The following is a 19494-nucleotide window of genomic DNA, read 5'->3' as shown; positions in this document are numbered from 1 at the left end:
GGACTTCTCATGAATGGTTTGGCTCCATGCCCCCTTGGAAATGTATAGTGAGTTCTCAAAACATCTGCTTGTTTAAAAGTGTGTGGCACCTCCGCCCTTGCTCTCTGTTCCTCCTGCTCTGGCCATATTCAGTGCTGGATCACCACTTTGCCTTCCACCAAGAGTAAAAGCTCTCTGAGGCCTCCCTGGAAGCAGACGTTGCCATGCTTCCTGTACAGCCTGTAGAACCAAGAGCCTGTTAAACCTATTTTCTTTATAAATTACCTAGTCTCTGGTATTTCTTTATAACAACGTGAGAATGGACTAGTACACTGACTTATGTGACTTTGATCAATGAAAAGAGGAAAATGAACTGATTATCACTGAAGCAATGTAGCAAAGCTTTTCAATCCAAAGCTTCAAAGCTGGAGGATAAGGTGGGATACAGTAAAAGGGGTGACTATGGATAAAGAGATTAGGAACTCCTGAAGAGAGAATGGGAAAGAAATCCAAAAATGGTAAAAATGTGAAGGAGCTTCATTAAATAAACAGGGTTAGGTAATTCTCCAGGTCAAATATATCTGACAGGTCCCAGTTTCTGGAATAAATTCTAAACTCATTAGTACCACAGGGAAGTTCCTCAACAGCTCAGCCCAACCTTATGCTTCATTTATACCAGGTAACTACTGTCTCCCATCCCATTGCCGCCCAAAGTGGACCACTCACCAATCCAAACCTTGCACTTTTGTCACTCTGAGATTTTGCTAATGCTGTTTCATGCATGCATTCATTCAATAAATATTTATAGCAAGGTGCTGAATACACAAAAAGCTTATAAATGGACAGTATCCCTGTGGAGTTCACAGTCCAGTTCCCTTAGCTTCCAGTATACAGTCCACACTGTGGCTCTGCCTAGTAAAATCCTACCTATCCTTCACATTCAGTTATGGCTGAAAGATACTCCAATACCTCAGTCAAAATGAATAGTTCTCTCCTTGGTGCTCCCACAGGTTTGTATTTCATTTTGGCATTCATATGATGCTGAAATGTTATGTTTACTTACATATATATCTATGAATGGATGGATCTGTGGATGTGTGTGTGTTTATCTTTCTCCAGACTATAATTTCCATTAGGGCACATTCATAGTATTGTCACCTTTGAATTCCCCGCATCACCCCAACAGTGCTTTGCACATTCTTGGTGCTCAATTAATATTTGCTGAATGTAAGTAATAATATTAATTAATAATCACATAATAGGCTAAAATGCACAATTAAACACAAATATGAAACACACAAAACCTAAGCCTATAAAACTCCAGTTTTAAAGTGTTTTCCCTGCAAAACACTGCTCCCATTCCCTCTGCACATATTCATGCTTTTTAGTTGAATTGCAACAAGCCCAGTTCATCATGTCCTAGCTCTGCCCTAGGAATTCATTTCTAGCAGGCTATTTGAAGAGTGTGGTTGTAGGTGACATTGATGAAGTGTCAAAAGGCAGCCAGGTGTGGTCTCTGTGGTATATCCAAAGATAATGGCCAACAGGCTGGGCCTATACCTGCTGCTTGTTGAAATTGAAGATTAGTTTGGAGATTGATGTCACCACCATGAAACCATCTAGCTTTCCAGGAGGCATGCTGGCTTTCTTGGTTGTGCTTTTCTTCTTGTACGTGAACACATCAACAGACTGATCCTGCTAAAGAAGCAGAACTGGTCAAGAACATTCAGGGACATTGGCAGTAACCAGTGCCTCCCTAATGCTGACTGGCAAAGGCTTCTCTCTTCATCAGACTTTGTGACATAGGTGTTGATTTCGCTCACATAGTAACCAACCCCCATAGCTCACACCTTGATTAAATTCTGAACCACTCACTTTAGAAGGCTGATGACTGTGATTTAAATTCGGCCTTTCCATTGCCAGTAACAACAATGCCAAGTCACAAGCGGGAAAAGTTACAGTCATTACCCTTGTAACCTCCAGCTACTAACACTTTGGATATCAATTAACAGAGTTTACTGAAAGATTAAACACCATTTCCATAGATTCCAATCTATTCTTATTTCTCCACGTATTAGTGTTCTATGGACTTTTAAAAATGTATTCCCACTCCAGGCTGGCCAAATTGATGACACACTTGCCTCCAACACACGTCTTCAGGGGTCAGCCATACCATCACCACCTCCATGAAAATCTTCTTCCCTGCCATACTAGATGCCCATTCCATGAACCACATAGACAGGTCCCCACAGGTCCTCCTACTTACCACAGTCAATGTAAACCCTACTGATTGAGCAGTTATTGCCACAATAAGTTCTTGAGGGCACAGGCTGCTAAGTCTTCCTCTTTTTTTTTTAAATAAAAATCTCTAAGACATACCCACTCCCTATACCATACCTATTTTTCACCAACAGAGAAACAGACAGTTGCCAAATCTTATAAAGCAATGTTTCTTGGAGAAATTGCACAGTGATGAGAACCATGGGCTCTGAGGTCAGTACATGTGGCTTTCAAATGAAATTTTCTAATTATGTGACTTTGTGTAAGTTACTTAAGCTCTTTAAGCCTCATTTTCCCTGTGTATAAAACAGGAATGGAAAAAACAGTCTCTACCTTAAGGGCTTGCTGTGAGGATTGAAGGAAATAATGTGGTAAAGCATTCTTCACAAATGATAATAAATATAAACTCACTACTGTTTTTGTGATTTGACATATTTCAAGGCTTTTTCCTTATGTTATTAATATATCTGACGAGACCACCAACAGCATGAAGCTTCTCCCAACTTGTGTGAGTCTTATTTTAAAAAGTGAATCTAGGTGTGAATGGAAAACAATATTTTACTTTTCTAAACTCCACAGGGAGAAGGAGGGAGGTGGTTCAAGCAAGCAGAGAAGTCCGCTCCAGGTGTGAAAAGGAATGGCAGACATAACTGTGACTAATTAACATATAGCTGAATGAAGAAGAAGTCAAACTATTACAGTCAATGAAATCAAAGCACGATGAAAAGGTTTTCAGAATAAAGCTTCGGTTCACTATTATAGGCGCTCTTGCTTTTACAATTTGCCTGCTTTCAAAAAAAAAAACAACAAAAACAAAAACAAAAAAAAACCCATTACTCTTCCCCTTTCCCCCCAAACCACTGTTACTATAATTTATCATGCTCATCCAAAACCAGCTATGTTGGGGATGATCAAGAATATCACACTTGCTGTCGGAGAGCAGGTCAAGTGGGTCATGCCACAGTGTTTGGAGAAGTGATCAGAAGAAGAGCGGAAGAGTCAATTCACCACCATTTTCAAGGTAAGTATATCAACATGAAGGATCATATTAAGAGAGAGAAATACACTAGCCCAAACTGCTATGCCAAAAAGTGGCAGTAAAATCCCTGACTTAAAATGACACTGCAATAAAACTGAAAAGTTAATGTCACCAACCTAACTCTGACTCTCTACCAACTCTCTGTAATGAAGTAGGTCTCAAAGAGTAAATTCCTTGCATACCCCTGGCTCAACTCTAATCTATAATGGGTTCAATATGAATATCCTGATTTTGTTTTCCTACCGTACAAGCTAAGGAAGCCAGAGATACACTGAGTTTGTGCGATCCCGGGCAGCAACTATCCCATCCTTTCTTCAGATGCCTATAAATGACAGTGACTACAGGACCAGCTGTGCAGGTAATTAACAGATTAGCAAATTATCAGTTTCCACTTTCACATTTCACATTTTGCCCCTTAACCTGATCCTGAAGGAAGCAAGTCCTAAGAATTGCTCCATGGATTTTCATGTAAAATATTTTCTCTTCATAAAGCTCATCTTTAGTTTTATTACTTTCTGGCCATGAAAATACTGCTGCTACTCAACACAGTACTATTTTTGTCAATCAAGAACTTCCCAGAGGAGTGCGTCTTAATATAGCAGTGTTCCATTCCATATTGATACATCGTTGTTTCAAGTGGCTATATCTTTATTGCATGATTGATGGTTACCTTGGAAAGTGTTGGGTGCATCCATTTCTGCAAACTGAGCTGAGTTTAGCACTCAATTGAGGTATTTTCTCCAGAAAATACTATTCCTGTACCCTGTTCTTAATCCTTGCTTCAATGACCTTTTAAAAAAATCCACCTATTTGATGTTTCAATAAACGTTTAAATGTAAATCAAGGATTTGTTATAGTAATGTTTCTTGTAGAATTTTCAATTTTACCTTTGTTACACATTGAGTTGTTGTTTCTATGCAAAGCCCATGATTCAAATTAGAATGAATGCCATTTCAATTTATTTTATAAGGGTTTTCAATTTGACATGGCATCTGGCAAGCAGCTCCTCAGTGTATATTTCACTGAAAGGTCTGGGGTGGGGTAGGAGCAGGAAGGGAGCTGACTATGGGGGATTGAGGGGGAGGTGAGTAGAAGAGTGGAGGATGAAGAAGAATAGAATTCCAGAACCTGGGAGGGATTTCCTCAACTATACTGAGAAAAAAAAGCCCCTCTTTACTGTGAAAAACAGTAAAATCAGTAGAGATTCAGATTAACTCCTTGCCCCCTCACAGTCTCTGTCCCCAGTTCAAAAACAGAATGTCTGCAAAAGCCAGAAAAGGAAACCTTTACCCACAACTATGTGGCTGCTGCCTTTTGAGCAACGGGGGTGCTGGTCCCCATGCCCCACTGCTATCGCTGCCTCATGTACCTGTCTAGACAGAGACCGAAACTTCCAAAAAGTTACTGGCAGGAAATCAACTGTAATGATATCATGACAACAACCATTGAAGTGATTACACAACTGAAGGTAAATGTCAAACATTTTTCATGAAAGAAAAGATATATAGTGTAAAAGAATGTATAATGGTCTTGGAGTAAGATTATTCTAAATTCCTCATCTCACACTCTGCTTTCTTTAAAAGCTATAGTTTCATTTTTTTACTTCTTCTCAGTTACGTAAAAATAGTTTAAGACTAGGAAATCTGTTAATGTAATATTAATACACCACAATATTGGGCCCAGTTTAAAAAGCTCTCGATTATTTTTAAGTTGCCTAAAAGATGTTTCATAGGATTAAATATTCAATCCCAATAAAAACTCCTACAAAATTAGGAAAAGAAGGATGTTTTCCTTCATGCTTTTCCTTAATATAGTCATGAAAACTACGTTAAACTGACAGCCAGCAGCAGGATAATAGCAAAATACTTTCAGTATTTCCATTTAAATTGGGAAAATTATAAGAATACCTAGTTGTCATTATTATTTAACATGGCTATATAAATTCTAGCCAATGCAATAACACTAGAAGAAAGAAATAAGAGCTGTAATTCCTGTAAAGTAGGAGATAAGATTATCATGTGTGTGTAATTTTATAACAATAGAGCTTTACCTTATATCACATACTAAAATAAACTTAGACAGATTAGACAGTTACATGTAAAAATGAAACCAAAATATTAATGGGAGATATGGGTGAAAATTAATGGATTTTGGACAAGAAAAAGATTTGTAAAGATAAAAGCAACCACAAAAGAAGGTTTGTTTTCTCTAATTAAAGAAAACTAAAAGGCAAATGACAAATTGAGCAAATTATTTTTTAATGGTTGTGACAGTAAAAAAAAGTTGTCGTTCTTGTTATTTAAAGAAGGTTTTAAAATTATGACAAGAACACCCACTCTCCACAGAATGGCAAGGAAATGAACTAATAATTTAAGATAAGGTCTTCACACTGAGAACCACTTCACAATCATAAAGTTATGTATAACATTATAAATATTAGTCAGATGTTCTGTGTGATTACTGTGTGGCAGGCATTATATGAGGCCCTTTACATACTGCTTCATTGATTCCTCACAATAGCCTTAATAAGTAATATTACATCCATTTTATAGATGAGGCAATTCAGGTTTACAAAGACTAAATAACTTATTCAAGTAAACAGTAAAGAAAGAATTGACAATTTTGTTTGAGACTGCACCCTCTCTATTTCTCCAATTTGAAAGAAATAGCTAAAAAATTACTGAAAAGGTAGAAAATATAAGAATTTTAAACTTCTGGACATCTAAAAACCTCATAAAATTATGTGGTAAGTTACATTCTTATGTTTGGGAAAAATATGCGCAATCTACATGAAATAACAATTGTTTTCTTTAATGCATAAAAGCTCTTCCAAAGCAACAAGAAGTGGTCTAAGACCAGTAGAAAAAAGAAGCAAGTACCATGAACAGGCAATATATAATTATACATAAAAAGCCACAAATATAAAACTATATGAACTGGTAATCTAAGAAATGTAATTCAAAGAATGATGAAATACCACTTCTCAAACATGACATTTTCAAATAATAAAAAAAATAATTAGTAGTAACATGGGTAAGATTTCATGCCAATAAGGATATGTTTAAATTAATTATGGTATTGACTTGAGATTGAATATGTATTAGTATTAGAATCATTTTTCGGGAGGGAAGGAGAATGGGAAAATGTTGGTTAAAGGGTATAAAATTTCAATTAGACAGGATGAACAAGTTCTGGGATCTATTATACAGCATGGGAACTACAGTTAATAATAACGTGTTGTATACTTGAAAATTGCCAAGAGATTATATCTCAAATGTTCTCATCATTAAAACGTAAGTATGTGAGGTAATGGATAAGCTAGCTTGATTTAATCATTTCACAATGTATACATATATCAAAACATCACACTGCACACCAAAAATATATACACTTTTTATTTGTCAATTATATCTTAATAAAGCTAGGAGAAAATCATTTTTCAAATAACAGCTGCTGACAAAAAAATAGCCTGACTCTTATCCATTTAGACTGATACTAGTTTTGTGTATCAGTATAAAACAGATATTCTGACACATAAATAATTTTTAAAGAAATACAGGATGTCATAAATTGTAATATAGACGATTTAAAATTATCAATCTGTTTCACTGTTCTCCAAATTTTCTCAATACTATGTGTTTGCTTTTTAACAGAAATAGTTTTCAAATTTTGTTATAAACATAATGGTTTACTCACTGTCAGTAAGGGCACTTAAAATCTATAAAGTTCTCAACGGGGCACGGCGGCTGTAATCCCAGCACTTTGGGAGGCCAGGCAGGTGGATCACCTGAGGTCAGGAGTTTGAGACCAGCCTGGCCAACATGGTGAAATTTAGTAATCTCTACTAAAAATACAAAAATTAGCCAGGCAATGGTGGCAGTGCCTGTAGTCCCAGCTACTTGGGAGGCTAAGGCAGGAGAATCGCTTGAACCTTGGAGGTGAAGGTTGCAGTGAGCCAAGATGGTGCCTCTGCACTCCAGCCTGGGCAACAGAGCGAGACTCTATCTCCAAAAAAAAAAAAAAAAAAAAACTATAAAGTTCTCTTAGAATTTTACAAAGCAACTTCATAAGTATTATCTCATTTAATTGATATTACAGCTCTGTGAGACAGTCATTGGCACCACTGTACAGAAGAAATAAACTTCTCTTAAAGTGATCACGTTTCAAGGACCAGGCAGAGGGAAGGGTCACCTCAGTTATAAGAATAAGGGAGTCCTTAAAAACAAAACTTTTTATTATGAAAATGTCCTGCTGACAATTTTAAACAATGTCAGTGTTAAACACTTCACCTTGAAAAAGTCTTTTGTTGGCCTCGATGCTAATTGCTGCATGTTAAGTTTTCATGGTTTGTATAAGCTTCAAATTAGCATCTTACTTGTCCTTTAATAAGCATTGTATTCTACATGGAAGTTAATTCAGAGGCCCCCAACCCACATACTTGAATAAAGAGTCCTTTTCAAGAGTAAGTTTGTAAAGCTGCCCCATCTCCCCCATGAGACTACATATTCTTGAGTTAAACAGTCAATTTGAAATAAACAATAACACCATGATATATAAAAATGAGCAAACAAAATTTGAGATACTTTAGTTCTTTTATTCTTATGTGACCACTTGAAGTTTTTATTTGTGTTGAAAAATTAAAACAGTGAAACAATACAAACTGCAAGGTATAATGCTTGAGTTTGGTAAATGCAAATTCTGTTTTGCAGATGAAATATTTTTACTAAATTTTAATACTTTAAAAGGTATTCCTGTGTTTAATTATTAAATGCTTTAAAACTAAAGAAGGAATGAGGACAATAATAATTACTGTGTATTATTACATGACTATTACTTAAAGTAAATTTTCATATAAAAGTGAAGGTATTAAAAATGATACATTTTGAGTATCAAATGCAGTAGGTACATCTCTAGTCTTATTATAAAGTTACATTATATTCTAGGGGAAAAAATCTTTAAATTTGTCAAATCTGTGCATTACAACTTTGCTAAATAAAGAATACATACCAACTGTTTTCCTTATCTTTCTGACATGTTCCAAATCAAGGAGGTCTTATTTTGTTTGCATTTTTAACTTTATGGAAATGTAACAGTAAGATTTTAGAGAGCATCAGACCATTTATTTCAATTAGAAGCAGTAATGAGATATCTTTAAACTATTAGATGTCACTTAGTCTTTATGTAAGACAGATTGTATGTTTAATGCCTTTTGGCATGATCCACAGTCATTGGCCCTTAATAGTTTTTATATTGACTGAAAATGGGGACTCCCTCACTACTCTCAGGCCTCCCCAAGTCCAAATCAGTGGCTGATCTGAAACAGCATTTTTTCATAAAACTTAGAAAATCACTGATAAAAACCTTTCAACTCAATACTAGTAGTATTAATAGTAATAACAAGCCTTTCCCATAGCCAGAAATGCAATGTTGTTTCTAGCTCTGCACACGCTATAACCTTGAGAAGCTGTGTGTCATCAATTATGGTTCCCAGTGTACTTTATTCCACCCTGGACAGTGTTCTTTCATCTTCAGGGTGTCTTCACCTCAGGATGGCCCTTCTTTATTTCTGGGACCAGCCCTCATCAAGTCCATGTCATCTGACTCGCCTTACTTCAGGAAAATTGGTTTCAGAACATATTTCTGGTGAACTAGAATCTGAAAAGAATTGCATGTTTATCCATATATATAGTTCTTATTTCTACCTTATTTTTCATGGGTATGCCTAAGATAACTACTGAAGAACAGACAAAGTTCATGAGGGCAGCTTTAATATTGCTACCCCTGCCTTTAGCACCTTTTTATTCACTCAAGAGTGGGGAGGAAAGAATGAGTACAGCTATGATCACGTTAAGACTTGATAAGGTGGTAGTTTCGTAGAGGGCTTTCTAAGAACAGAAGGACCAGCAAATGAAGAGCCCTAAAAACACCGTTACACTATCCTAATCCTGATTAATCCATCGAGTGCTGCACAGTTTACTGATATCCGGGCACGATTTACCTAATTCCTCTCCTTTTGGGCCACAGACACCTTTACACTAAAATTCTATCTGGACAGACCATGACAGGTGCCTTGCTCTTTGCAAATACACGGGGAATTGACTTTTGTGTTTTGAAAAGCATTTTGGAGGAATTTGCATATTTATAAACATGGATACCCACTAAGAGCATTTTTAAAGTGTTTAAAACTAGGGAAAATGAGTATAAGTATCATAAAATTTGAAAACCATTCCATAAGTCATACCAAAAAAAACCCACCTCATTATTTTGTTGCCAAGATTACATTTTCCATTTCACACTTTACTGAATGTCATTACTCTTAACTGCCTGATTTGACTCCAGATTACTTTAGGTGTTTACCCCAAACCAGATCTATCTGATAAGAATGAAGGCTTGCCACCACTGAAGATACTCCAAAGAATGTTTTGTGACATCAGAGTTCTAGAAATGTTCTAAGAAACAGCAACACAGAAACAGCAACACTGTGATCTTCCAAGTGACTATTTTCAAGATTACTACCTAATTTTGAATATCTAAATTTTGAAATGTTATTTTTTTAAAAAATCATTTTTGTTATTGCATCCTCCGGTACGCAGAAATGACTGGGTATCATTTCCACTAAAAATCTACCACTGATTTATCATCAAACACCCCTATCATTAGGAATAAGATCTGGGTCAGCAGACCCTTCTGTACACAGCTGACACATGGCCACTATGATGGAAGCTGAGATGTCCAAGCAAACCCAGGTACAGAAGAGCTACCACAGGAGAGTGCTTACATAAGCCAGGCTGTTCATCTGGCAAATATTTCTTTTTCCCTCAACACCTGTTAGTAAAGAACACCAGAAGCAGGTTACTTTCAATTGGAAGGCCAGCAATACAGCTTCACTGTCCTACCTCTCTAGCACTATGTCATGATTTAGCCAGCAGGGGCCTTGATTGCCCTTCTCTTCCACAAGACATCATTGTTGTCCATTACATTGATGACATTATGCTGTTTGGATCTAGTGATTGAAATGAAGCAATTACTTTAGACTTACTTTGCATGGCAGAAGGTGGAAAATAAACCTGACAAAAAATCAGGGACTTTCTAGCTCAGTGAAAACTGCAGGGGTCCAGTGACATGGGGCAAATCAAGATATCCCTTCTAAGATGAAGAATAAGTTGTTGCATATGGCTTTTCCTACAACCAAGAAGGACACATAATATCCAGTGAGCCTCTTTGAATTTTGAAAGCAACATATTCTTCATTTGGGTATGCTACAAAAACCTATTTACTGAGTGACCCCAAAGCTGCTAATTTTGACTGGAGCCAGAAAAAAAGAAGGTTCTGCAGCAGGTCCAGGCTGCCGTGCAAGCTGCTCTGCCACTTGGGCCATATGATCCAGCAGATCCAATGGTACTTGAAGTAACAGTGGCAGACATGGATGCTGTTTAAAGCCTTTGCTGGGCCTTAGAGCTGACTCACAGTGCAGGCCTCTAGCGTTTTTGTGAAAGACCCTGACAGCACCTTAATCTTGGACTTAAAGCCTCCAGAACTGTAAAGAATAAATTTCTATTGTTTTAAACACCTAGTTTGTGGCACATTTTATGGCAGTTCTAGGATACATAGAGACGTCGATCTATTAAGTTCATGAGTCTTAGCTCATCTCATCTCCATAACAACCCTATGCGGCAATCACTAGTTTTGCCCATATTTCACAGAAGAGCCAACAGTGACCTAGTATGGAGCAGAGCTGGGACTTGAACTCTGATGTCTGGTTCTGAGCCTGTTGCGCTGAACCACTACACTACAGTATCAGCAGAAAGCAGTACCATTCTTACTTAAATGAATTCCATGGGCTGCCATAGCTCCCAGAAGCCATGTTTTCTTAGTCTGGGAGATGGGCACTGATAGATGTGCACTGATATGGCTCTCAGCACATTGCTCTTGAGGACAGGTATTAAGCATAGAAGAGTAGGTGACTTGGTGTATGATTTGAGGAATGCCCACAATACCTCTTAATACCTAATATTTCACAGTAACTAATTTATTTTGTTAATGGTGGTCAGCCATCTAGCCCGGCCTGGACTTGCATGAGCCTGAGAATCAGCACCTCCTTCAATTTTGTGTCCTTGGTGTCATCTCACTTGCTTTACCCTAGTCCTGGCCACGCTGCAGAGAGCGGTCTTCTTTTAAAATGTCCGACAGGAGTAGCATTTTCATTCCCAGTTCTTCTTCATTAACCCTTGAGGAATAAATATTTTGATTCAAAATTTCATCATTCATTATCTTTACTTGGGTTTTAATCAGAGTTGATTTTTTTAAACATTTGAAATAAACTCAAGTGCAACATCCTCCAATCCTTCACGTTTGCAGAAATAACATTCAACTTTGATATAGTGCAACTATTATACATCAGGCATTAGGTTAGGCCTCCACATACAAGCAGAGACCATGTCTGTCTAGTTCCTTGCAATTGTGATCTTAAAGCCTAGCACATGGCATGTGCTTAGTATTTGTTAAGTGGAAGGATGGATGGATAGATGGATAAATGGATGAATGGATGGATGGATAAATGGAAGGATAGATGAATGGAGAGATAGATGGGTAAAGGGAAGGATGGATGGATGAATGGGTAGATGGATGGTTAAATGGAAGGATGAATGGATGAATGAATAAATGAATGGATGGATGGATGGATGGATGGTTGGATGGAAGACGGATGGATAAATGGAAGAATGGATGGACAGATTAATAAATCGACGGATGGATGGGTGGACAGGCAGTTGGCCGATGGTCCACTTATGTGGAAACTCCACAGGCAGTAAACTGTGAGGAGTACACAAAGGCAGAAGTCCCCACACCATCAAAGCTCTTGTCTCCTTCCTGCCCCCACTTTGTTCCACAGTGTTCCAATCAGGCACTGAAAGCAAAAAAAAAAAAAAAAAAAAACAAAAACCTGGAAGGATATAGGTTGAGGGTATTTGAGGACACTGATTGAGTTGGAGAAAGCTGAAGTTTTCCAGCTTCCAATCTGTCCCTAGTAATGTCACGAAAGCAGAAGGAATTCTTGGGAGGAGGAATATTTATTGCCATTTCAGCTTCTGCCAACACACAAGGCAAAACTCCAAAGGACACAAGCACATCTTTGCCAATCTCTCTCTTTCCTTTCTAAATATTTCACCCTGGCCCCAGTGACAGAAACCTTCCTACTACCTCTGTCTCTTCAGATTCCTTCATTATAGGCCATCTCTCCAGAATATCCATAAATAGCCTTATTAGTATGAGATTCTTGTTACCTCATAAAAGTCACACTAAGGGTATGAATGAAGATGAACACTCCTACGAAAGTATTAAATAATGTTATACTAACTCAAACAATTTTAATTGGTACATGTGGCAAGGAGCAACTTTTCAGTGAAAAAATCTAGACGCCTCCCCCACACTATTTACCCTAGAGCCTGCCTTTTGCTTTGACAAGTCTGTTAGAAAATAAAATACATTTACAGCCCCATACCCTTCACATCTGCCACAACCCTATAAGCACTGCTAGACATGATGAGATTCAACAAAACGTCATGCACAACCTGTAACATACAGCACGAATATGTGAATGGTGAGCGTACCTTCTTAACGTGCATACTTAGAATCCTATACATTCCATCATGTAATGTTTATGACCATGTCTAAACATTACATGATGGAATGTATAGGATTCCACTAGATCACAACATCTAACATTTCTATATTAATACAATGTTCTCCTTAAACCTCTAATCCTTCCATCTCCTCCCTCACTGGTACCACTCAGTCAGAAAGAGAAATGAGAGCTCTTTGGTGTAACACCTCTAAAGGTCCCAGTCTCCGGACCCCTTCTTCTTCCCTCCCCTTGACCTGGAGGAGAAGCTACCCGCCCACCAGAAGCAGAAGCGAATGCTCCCTTCACTTATGCGCTCTGGGCACAATTCCCTCGCACCTCCTCCAGGACCCTGGTCTCCTGGGTTGTCCCCCAACATCTCCTTTTCTCTGGCTACTTACCATTAACACTCAGATATACTCCAGATTCTCTCATCCTAAACACAAACAAATCCACAAAACCCTTCCCTTGACAACAAAGTCTCCCTTCTTCCTCCGGCTGTAACCTTAGTTCTGTCTTCTCATCAAACTTGGTTTCAAAGTTGTGGGTGATCCCTGTCTGCACTCTCACTGGTCCCATCATCCAAATCTGCTGTGGCAAAGGTCCTCGACGGCATGGTTACCACTTCCCATGAAGTGATTCTGTTCTTGTCCTACCTGGCCATTATCTGACTTCCTGACCTGTCCCTCCTCCTTGAAACATCACTGCTCCCAGTGGCTTCCAGAACACCCCTTCCTTTTGCTTACCACCTACCCTCTGCTTACCCTTGTCAATCTCTCCACACTATTGACCCTAGAGCTTACCTTTTGCTTTGACAAGTCTGCTAGAAAATAAAACATACTTACAGCCTCCCTTAGAGCTTCCTCTTCCTCTGCCCGCCTCTGAAATCCTGCTGTTCCCCAGGGCTCCTCCCTCTACTGCTCATCTGTAGTCACAGCTGCAGTGTGCTGTGTGTGATGTAGGGACATTCCACAGGCATCTCACACTCCATATGTTTCAACCTGAAGGCAATATCTTTCTCGCCCAAACTCGCTGTTCTCCTGGGTCTCCTACATCACATCACAATCCTAAACCAGGAATCTGCATGTCATTCCAACCTCTCTCCCCTGCCACCCTGTCATCCAAACAATCATTTAAGTTCTGTCAAGTCTACTTCCATTGCTGCTGTCCTACTGTCATAAGTGGCCCACGCCACTAGCGTCTCTCTCCTGACACTGCAACAGTCTCCTAAGTGTTTGGCTTGCCTCTGGTCAGGATGTGTCAATAGCCCTCTTCTGCTCACAAGATATACTCCAAATTCTTTAACATGGCTTCTAGGCCACCCAAGACCAGCTGCCACCTGCCTCTCCATCTCCTGCCACTTTCTCCAGGCACTCAGTGCTTTAACCAGACAGAATTCCTTGCCATTCCTGTTGATGCCAAACTTCCTCCCCTTCCTGGCCTTTGCACACACTGTTCTCTGCTGAGAACACTCTTCCCCTTAAGACCCTGCTCCTCTTCAGGCTAAATATGCTCAACCGTCAGTACTCAGGTCATAGGCCAGTTCTGGAAAAACTGCGATGGTGCCCAATCCCTGCAAACTGGGTTGGATGCACCTGTTCATGGTATCATGTACTTCTCATCAAATCAATCGTCACACATTATCATTATTGTTCATTCCATTTTAAGTCTTCCCTACTAGATGCTAAGTTCCCAGAGGGCAGAGCTTTCACATCCTGCCAACCACAGTAACCCAGAGTCCAACAGAAGGCCTGGCATAGAGAAGCTTGGTAAAAAATTATTTTATCCCCATTTCACAAAGGTAGAAATCACAGCAGTCAGAGAAGCTACATACAGGGCAGAAGAGGAACTCTTCCAAGGATGTTTGATTTAAAGCCTGGTGCTCTCTCTAAGCTCCTGTTTTTTCAAAGCTATTGAGTTCCCTTTGGAAAACAGAAGAAAAATTACTTTTTATTTACGTTTTAACTCACTGATCCCTAAACCACATAACTTTGACCATTACTGGATCAAATCCTACAATCCTTTCAGGTGATTCTTGGGAAGACCCCTCAACTTACTTTCCTCTGTAAGAGACTCACTCTCCCTATCTTGATAATCTTTGGCATAATTCACCTTCAAGCCATCTAAAATTCTCAGCAAAACAAAATCACAGGCATCATTGATGCAAATGACTGCAAAGGAGACTGAAAAGCCCACTCCACCAAGCAGAATTCCAAATGCACATCAAAAATACTACACATTCTGGCGGGGTGCGGTGGCTCACTTGTAATCCCAGCACTCTGGGAGGCCAAGGTGGCTGGATCACCTGAGGCCAGGAGTTCGAGAGGAGCCTGGCCAACATGGCGAAACCCCGTCTCTACTAAAACTACAAAACTTAGCCGGGTGTGGTGGCAGGTGCCTGTAATCCCAGGTACTACTTGGGAGGCTGAGGCAGAATTGCTTGAACCCAGGAGGCAGAAGCTGCAGTGAGCCGAGATCTGGCACTGCACTCCAGCCTGGGCAACAGAATGAGACTCCATCTCAAACAAACAAACAAAAAATACTATGTATTCTGATCATGACAAAGCCAAGGAAAGTGGAGAAATTAGAATGTGGATCACATAAGAAAAGAAAAAGTTCTAGCACTGCTCATGAAGAAACTAGCTACCTCAGAAAACAAATTCTTCAATAATTTAAAATCCAAAACTTAAGAGGCAATGCGCATATAAGCAACAAATCCAGAATGATCAACGTGATCTGGTACTAAACATTTGTATGCTCAGTTTGCTATATATGTATATTAATTATATGTGTACATTAATTATATTTTAATTCGTATTTCAGTGTGTGTTACTCTTACAATGAAGTTTGTCAGCGCCAGTTTTTTTTGGTCCCCAACTCAAGGATCAATGAGGGAGATAATGAAGACACTTCTGTTTCTATTTTATTCTTCCATCAGTTTGAGGAGAATTAAATATGTATAGAAAGTGAATAGGAGCATATCTTTGTTATCAAGCATTATTGCTATGGGATTTATTTTAAGGAAAGTTGACTGAAGTAATTATTTACATGGAAAGTAAATAGTATTGCAGTGCAACTTGGCATTTTCTTATGTAAACTGCACTTATGCAAATGTACTACCATAGCACCCACTGATCTAGGCAGGAGACCAGAGTTCAAAGCCTATGTGCTGACGTTTCTGATGACGTTTCATCCCCTTAACATCCTTTCCAGCCTCTAAGTTTGATATGTAGGTCTGCCTTTTGCTCTTTAAGAAACTAAAATGTGTCACTTCAAGCTTACCCTTCTCACCTCCAGCCCACAGTGTCCCTGCTCTCCCCGCCCCATTACACAGCACTTTTCCTGAAGAATAAGTAAGCTCTAGTGACACACTTTGCTCTCTGCATTCCTTTCTTGCCAGGACTTGAACTGTGCCCTCATCAAGTGCCCAGGTACTAACATTCTCTCAGACTAAGCCCACCTTACTTCCTGGGATGCTAATAACAAACATCTAACTGGCTTTGATCTCCTTTGACCTGCTGTGTCCAGGACCAAGCCTTTATACTGATGACCAGATCTCTCTATCCACACCAGACATACATGGAACTCCTACATACAGGCAACTGCCTGGGAAAAGTGTTCTCTCCTTTCCTGTTTTGCGCACACATCAGTGGCACAGAGTGGGTAACTGGAACACGTGTTTAATTTGAAGCACTCTGTCCTCCCAACCTGCCTTCTTTGTATCCTCCTTAAAAAACCAATTAACATGGTCAAGCAGGTGATCTGAATTGCCTATGGTACGTGCAAGGTAGTAGATAATATTAAACCCCTTATTCCCATCTACCTTAGGTATTGTTATCTACTCTTAACAAAGCTTTCCCTTTAACTTCCTTAAGTCCAGGCATTACAGCCTTTACTTAAGATTCTACAGCAATACTACCAGGGCCCAAGATAGCCACACAACACTGAGATTATCCACATTTCCTATTAGGGAGTTGGGTTTCTGTGGCCCACCAGCTGAGTATGTTTGCCATCATTTTCTCCCTGGGCTCTTCTAAGTCTTCATTTTTAAGCTGAGGTGCTCATATGCCTGTGCACCTTCTGCAATCCTGAGCGTTACCTGTGCTGTCTACTTCTCTATCAAGTCAGGACCCTCTACTCCGACAGCCACCTAAACTAGAAACCTAAACGGAACAGACTCGCAGCTAGCAGCAGAGCTCTGGTGTGAAGTACCGTTTTCTGTTAATTACCCAGCTCCCACTCCACATTTCGGAACTTCCAGGTTCCTTCCCTGAGGCCCCCGGTGCAGAGGATTCCCCTTTAGTTCACTTGTGCTCGGTCCTCCTCTCCCAAATGCAGGTCCACTCACACTTCCTGGAAGTCACAGTTGTACCTACTTCATCTTATCTGGCTTAATAATAAACCAAATTGGTGACAGCCCAGACCTCTGAAGCACATCCTGTGGCCCGATTATCTCTGATGTCCTTAGCACCTTATTGCCTCCAGTATACACAAGTTTAGGAAATCATCTCATGTGGACTGACACGTGCTTCCTTCACTTTTCCTCTTAAAATGCTCATGTGAATGGTACGCTTCTCAAATTTGCAGCAGCGCTGGGATTTTTTATGGAGTTGAGAGAGGCAGGGCCTGACTTTCCACTCTTTAAAGAGTTCACCGATTTCCCTTGGGAGTTTCTCAAGACTCAAAAAAGGAAAAGAAAGAGAAAAAGGAAGGTAGAAAGCAATATAGGTATCAACCATTTTTTCTGGTACTCTTCAAACCCAAAACTATTATAGAGGGCGTTAGGAATTCCCCCTGGCTACCAGGTGAAGCAGCGCGAGTCCGATTCCTGACAGGCGAGCACCAGAGACGATGCGGAGTTTTGGTCGTTAGTTTAGAGATAACACCTGGATGCGGGGGCTTGTCTTACCAACCACTGGAGACACCAGGAAGGACGAAATAATGGGCTAATACAGAAAGAACACAGAAAAGGGTCCCAGATACCCAAAGCCTCCTGGCCTCTCCGTCGTCACCTGGAATGGCTTGCAAAGCCTTGGCACAGGCAGCTGGGCCGTGTCCCCTCCCGCCGCGCGCCCCGGGCCGCCCGGACGGCACCTCCTTACCTTGCGGGAGTACGGGGGCTTGCTCAGGTGGATGCCGTCACGGACGAGCTTATCCCTGATCATGATCTTCAGCTTCAGTTTGGGGTAGCTCACCAGCTCCCTGCTGCGGGGGGCGGTCGTGTGGCCGCGAGAGTCCCCGCGGGTGCCCTGGGCCGGGCCGCCGCACGACTCCCCCCGGCGGCCGGTGGGGACGGCGTCGGCGGGCGGCCCGGGGGGCGCCGGCTGCGGCTCGAGCGTGAAGTAGAGGCCGGCGGCGTTGGCGTCCTGCTCCCGCAGCCGGCGCACGGCCTCCAGGATACGGCGGCGGTGCGCGGGCGCCAGCACCCCGATGGCATCCAGGTCCGGGTCCCCGATCTGCTTGCACACCTCCAGGTCATCGTAGCCGTTATCCACGAAGGACTCCGCGTACTGCGGAAGCTGCAGCGCTTTGAGCCACTCGTAAACTATGTTGGTGCACATGGTGGGACCGGGAACCCCGCCGCCGAGCACCTTCCCAGCGCCCAAATGGCACGGGCGGCACCAGTTCTTGAACTTTTAATCCTCTCCTCCAAGGGGAAAAGGGTATCGCAGTAAAGTTTTCCTTTTAAAGGAAAGGCTCGGGCCGGAGACGGAAAACCATCAGAAGAAGCCTGAGGAAGGGAGAAGCGAACAAGCAGCAAAGTGAATTCCCCAAGCAGCCGCGGAGCTCGCAGGCACTGGCTGCTGGGCTGAGCAAGGCGCGCCGCTCGGCTCCGCGCCGCCCCTGGATGCGCCGCCGCCGCTGCCGCCGCGGGGAGGGGCGCGCGACTGGCGCGGGAGGGGGCGGAGGCGGGAGGGGCCGGGGCACACCCCTCGGACCCGCGCCGGGTCAGCGCTGCGCAGTGCCGCCCGCGAGTTTTCCCAGCCGGGACGGTCCGGCGGCTGCGCGCCGCATCTCGCGCTCTGGCAGCCGCCGCCGCCGCTGGCGCGCTCCGCGCCGCTAGGCGACTCCTCCACGCAGACCCGCGGCCGCTGGGAGCGCCTAGTCTTCGCGAGTGTCAGTCACTGTAGTCCTCCCGGCGGGAGCCGGTGGCTTCTACGCTGCTGGGCTCCGCTGGCTGCCCTGGGTTGCTTTTCACATTTCTGTTTAATCTGACTCTTCTACCCGTGGAAGTCTCTGTGCTCACTTCTTCCCGACCCTGCCGGACTCCAGCTTCCGCGCCCGCTGGCAGCCCAAGGACACGTCCCGCCACCCCACGGCGCTGGGGACGCTGCGGGGTTCAGTGTCCCTTCCTTCCGGATCCGCGTTTGAATCCCCCTTCCTCGGATCCCGTACGCAGCCCAGAGCCCGGCGATCTGGCTTCTTCCTTGGGCGGCCACTCAGTAACCCGAGCGGCGGCGTTTTGGCCCGGAGGGTGGGCGCAACGTGGGGACCGCCCGCGTCCAGCCGGCGTGCGCGCCGCCCTCCTCGCTGCAGCTGGGCACGTTGGGCGGCAGGAGAGGCTGCTGTCTTCCTG

The 19494-nt window shown here is 41.9% G+C and overlaps 1 protein-coding gene and 1 long non-coding RNA gene across 3 annotated transcripts in view; both read right to left on the bottom strand.

Annotated features, from left to right (window-relative positions):
- Window positions 1-18716, bottom strand: part of SAMD5 (sterile alpha motif domain containing 5) — a 440768-nt gene extending 422052 nt beyond the window's left edge. The window contains exon 1 of one of the 2 annotated variants that reach the window (XM_024357463.3): window positions 18020-18716. In XM_024357463.3, coding sequence (XP_024213231.1) covers window positions 18020-18478 — 459 coding nt within the window. In that variant the 5' untranslated portion in view covers window positions 18479-18716. The remainder of the gene's footprint in view (window positions 1-18019) is intronic. The other variant, XM_024357462.3, reaches the window with a different exon arrangement.
- Window positions 8777-9727, bottom strand: LOC107975350 (uncharacterized). Its single transcript, XR_001718822.4, has 2 exons — window positions 9554-9727; window positions 8777-8953 (listed from the first exon to the last, which is right to left on the bottom strand). It is a non-coding gene; the product is annotated as an uncharacterized LOC107975350 (long non-coding RNA).
- Window positions 18717-19494: the final 778 nt, after the last annotated feature.

The sequence above is a fragment of the Pan troglodytes genome, chromosome 5 (genome assembly GCF_028858775.2).
Source record: "Pan troglodytes isolate AG18354 chromosome 5, NHGRI_mPanTro3-v2.0_pri, whole genome shotgun sequence".
Classification (NCBI taxonomy): domain Eukaryota; kingdom Metazoa; phylum Chordata; class Mammalia; order Primates; family Hominidae; genus Pan; species Pan troglodytes.
Note: the sequence above shows the minus strand (reverse complement) of the source record. Positions and strands in the feature narration are given on the sequence as shown.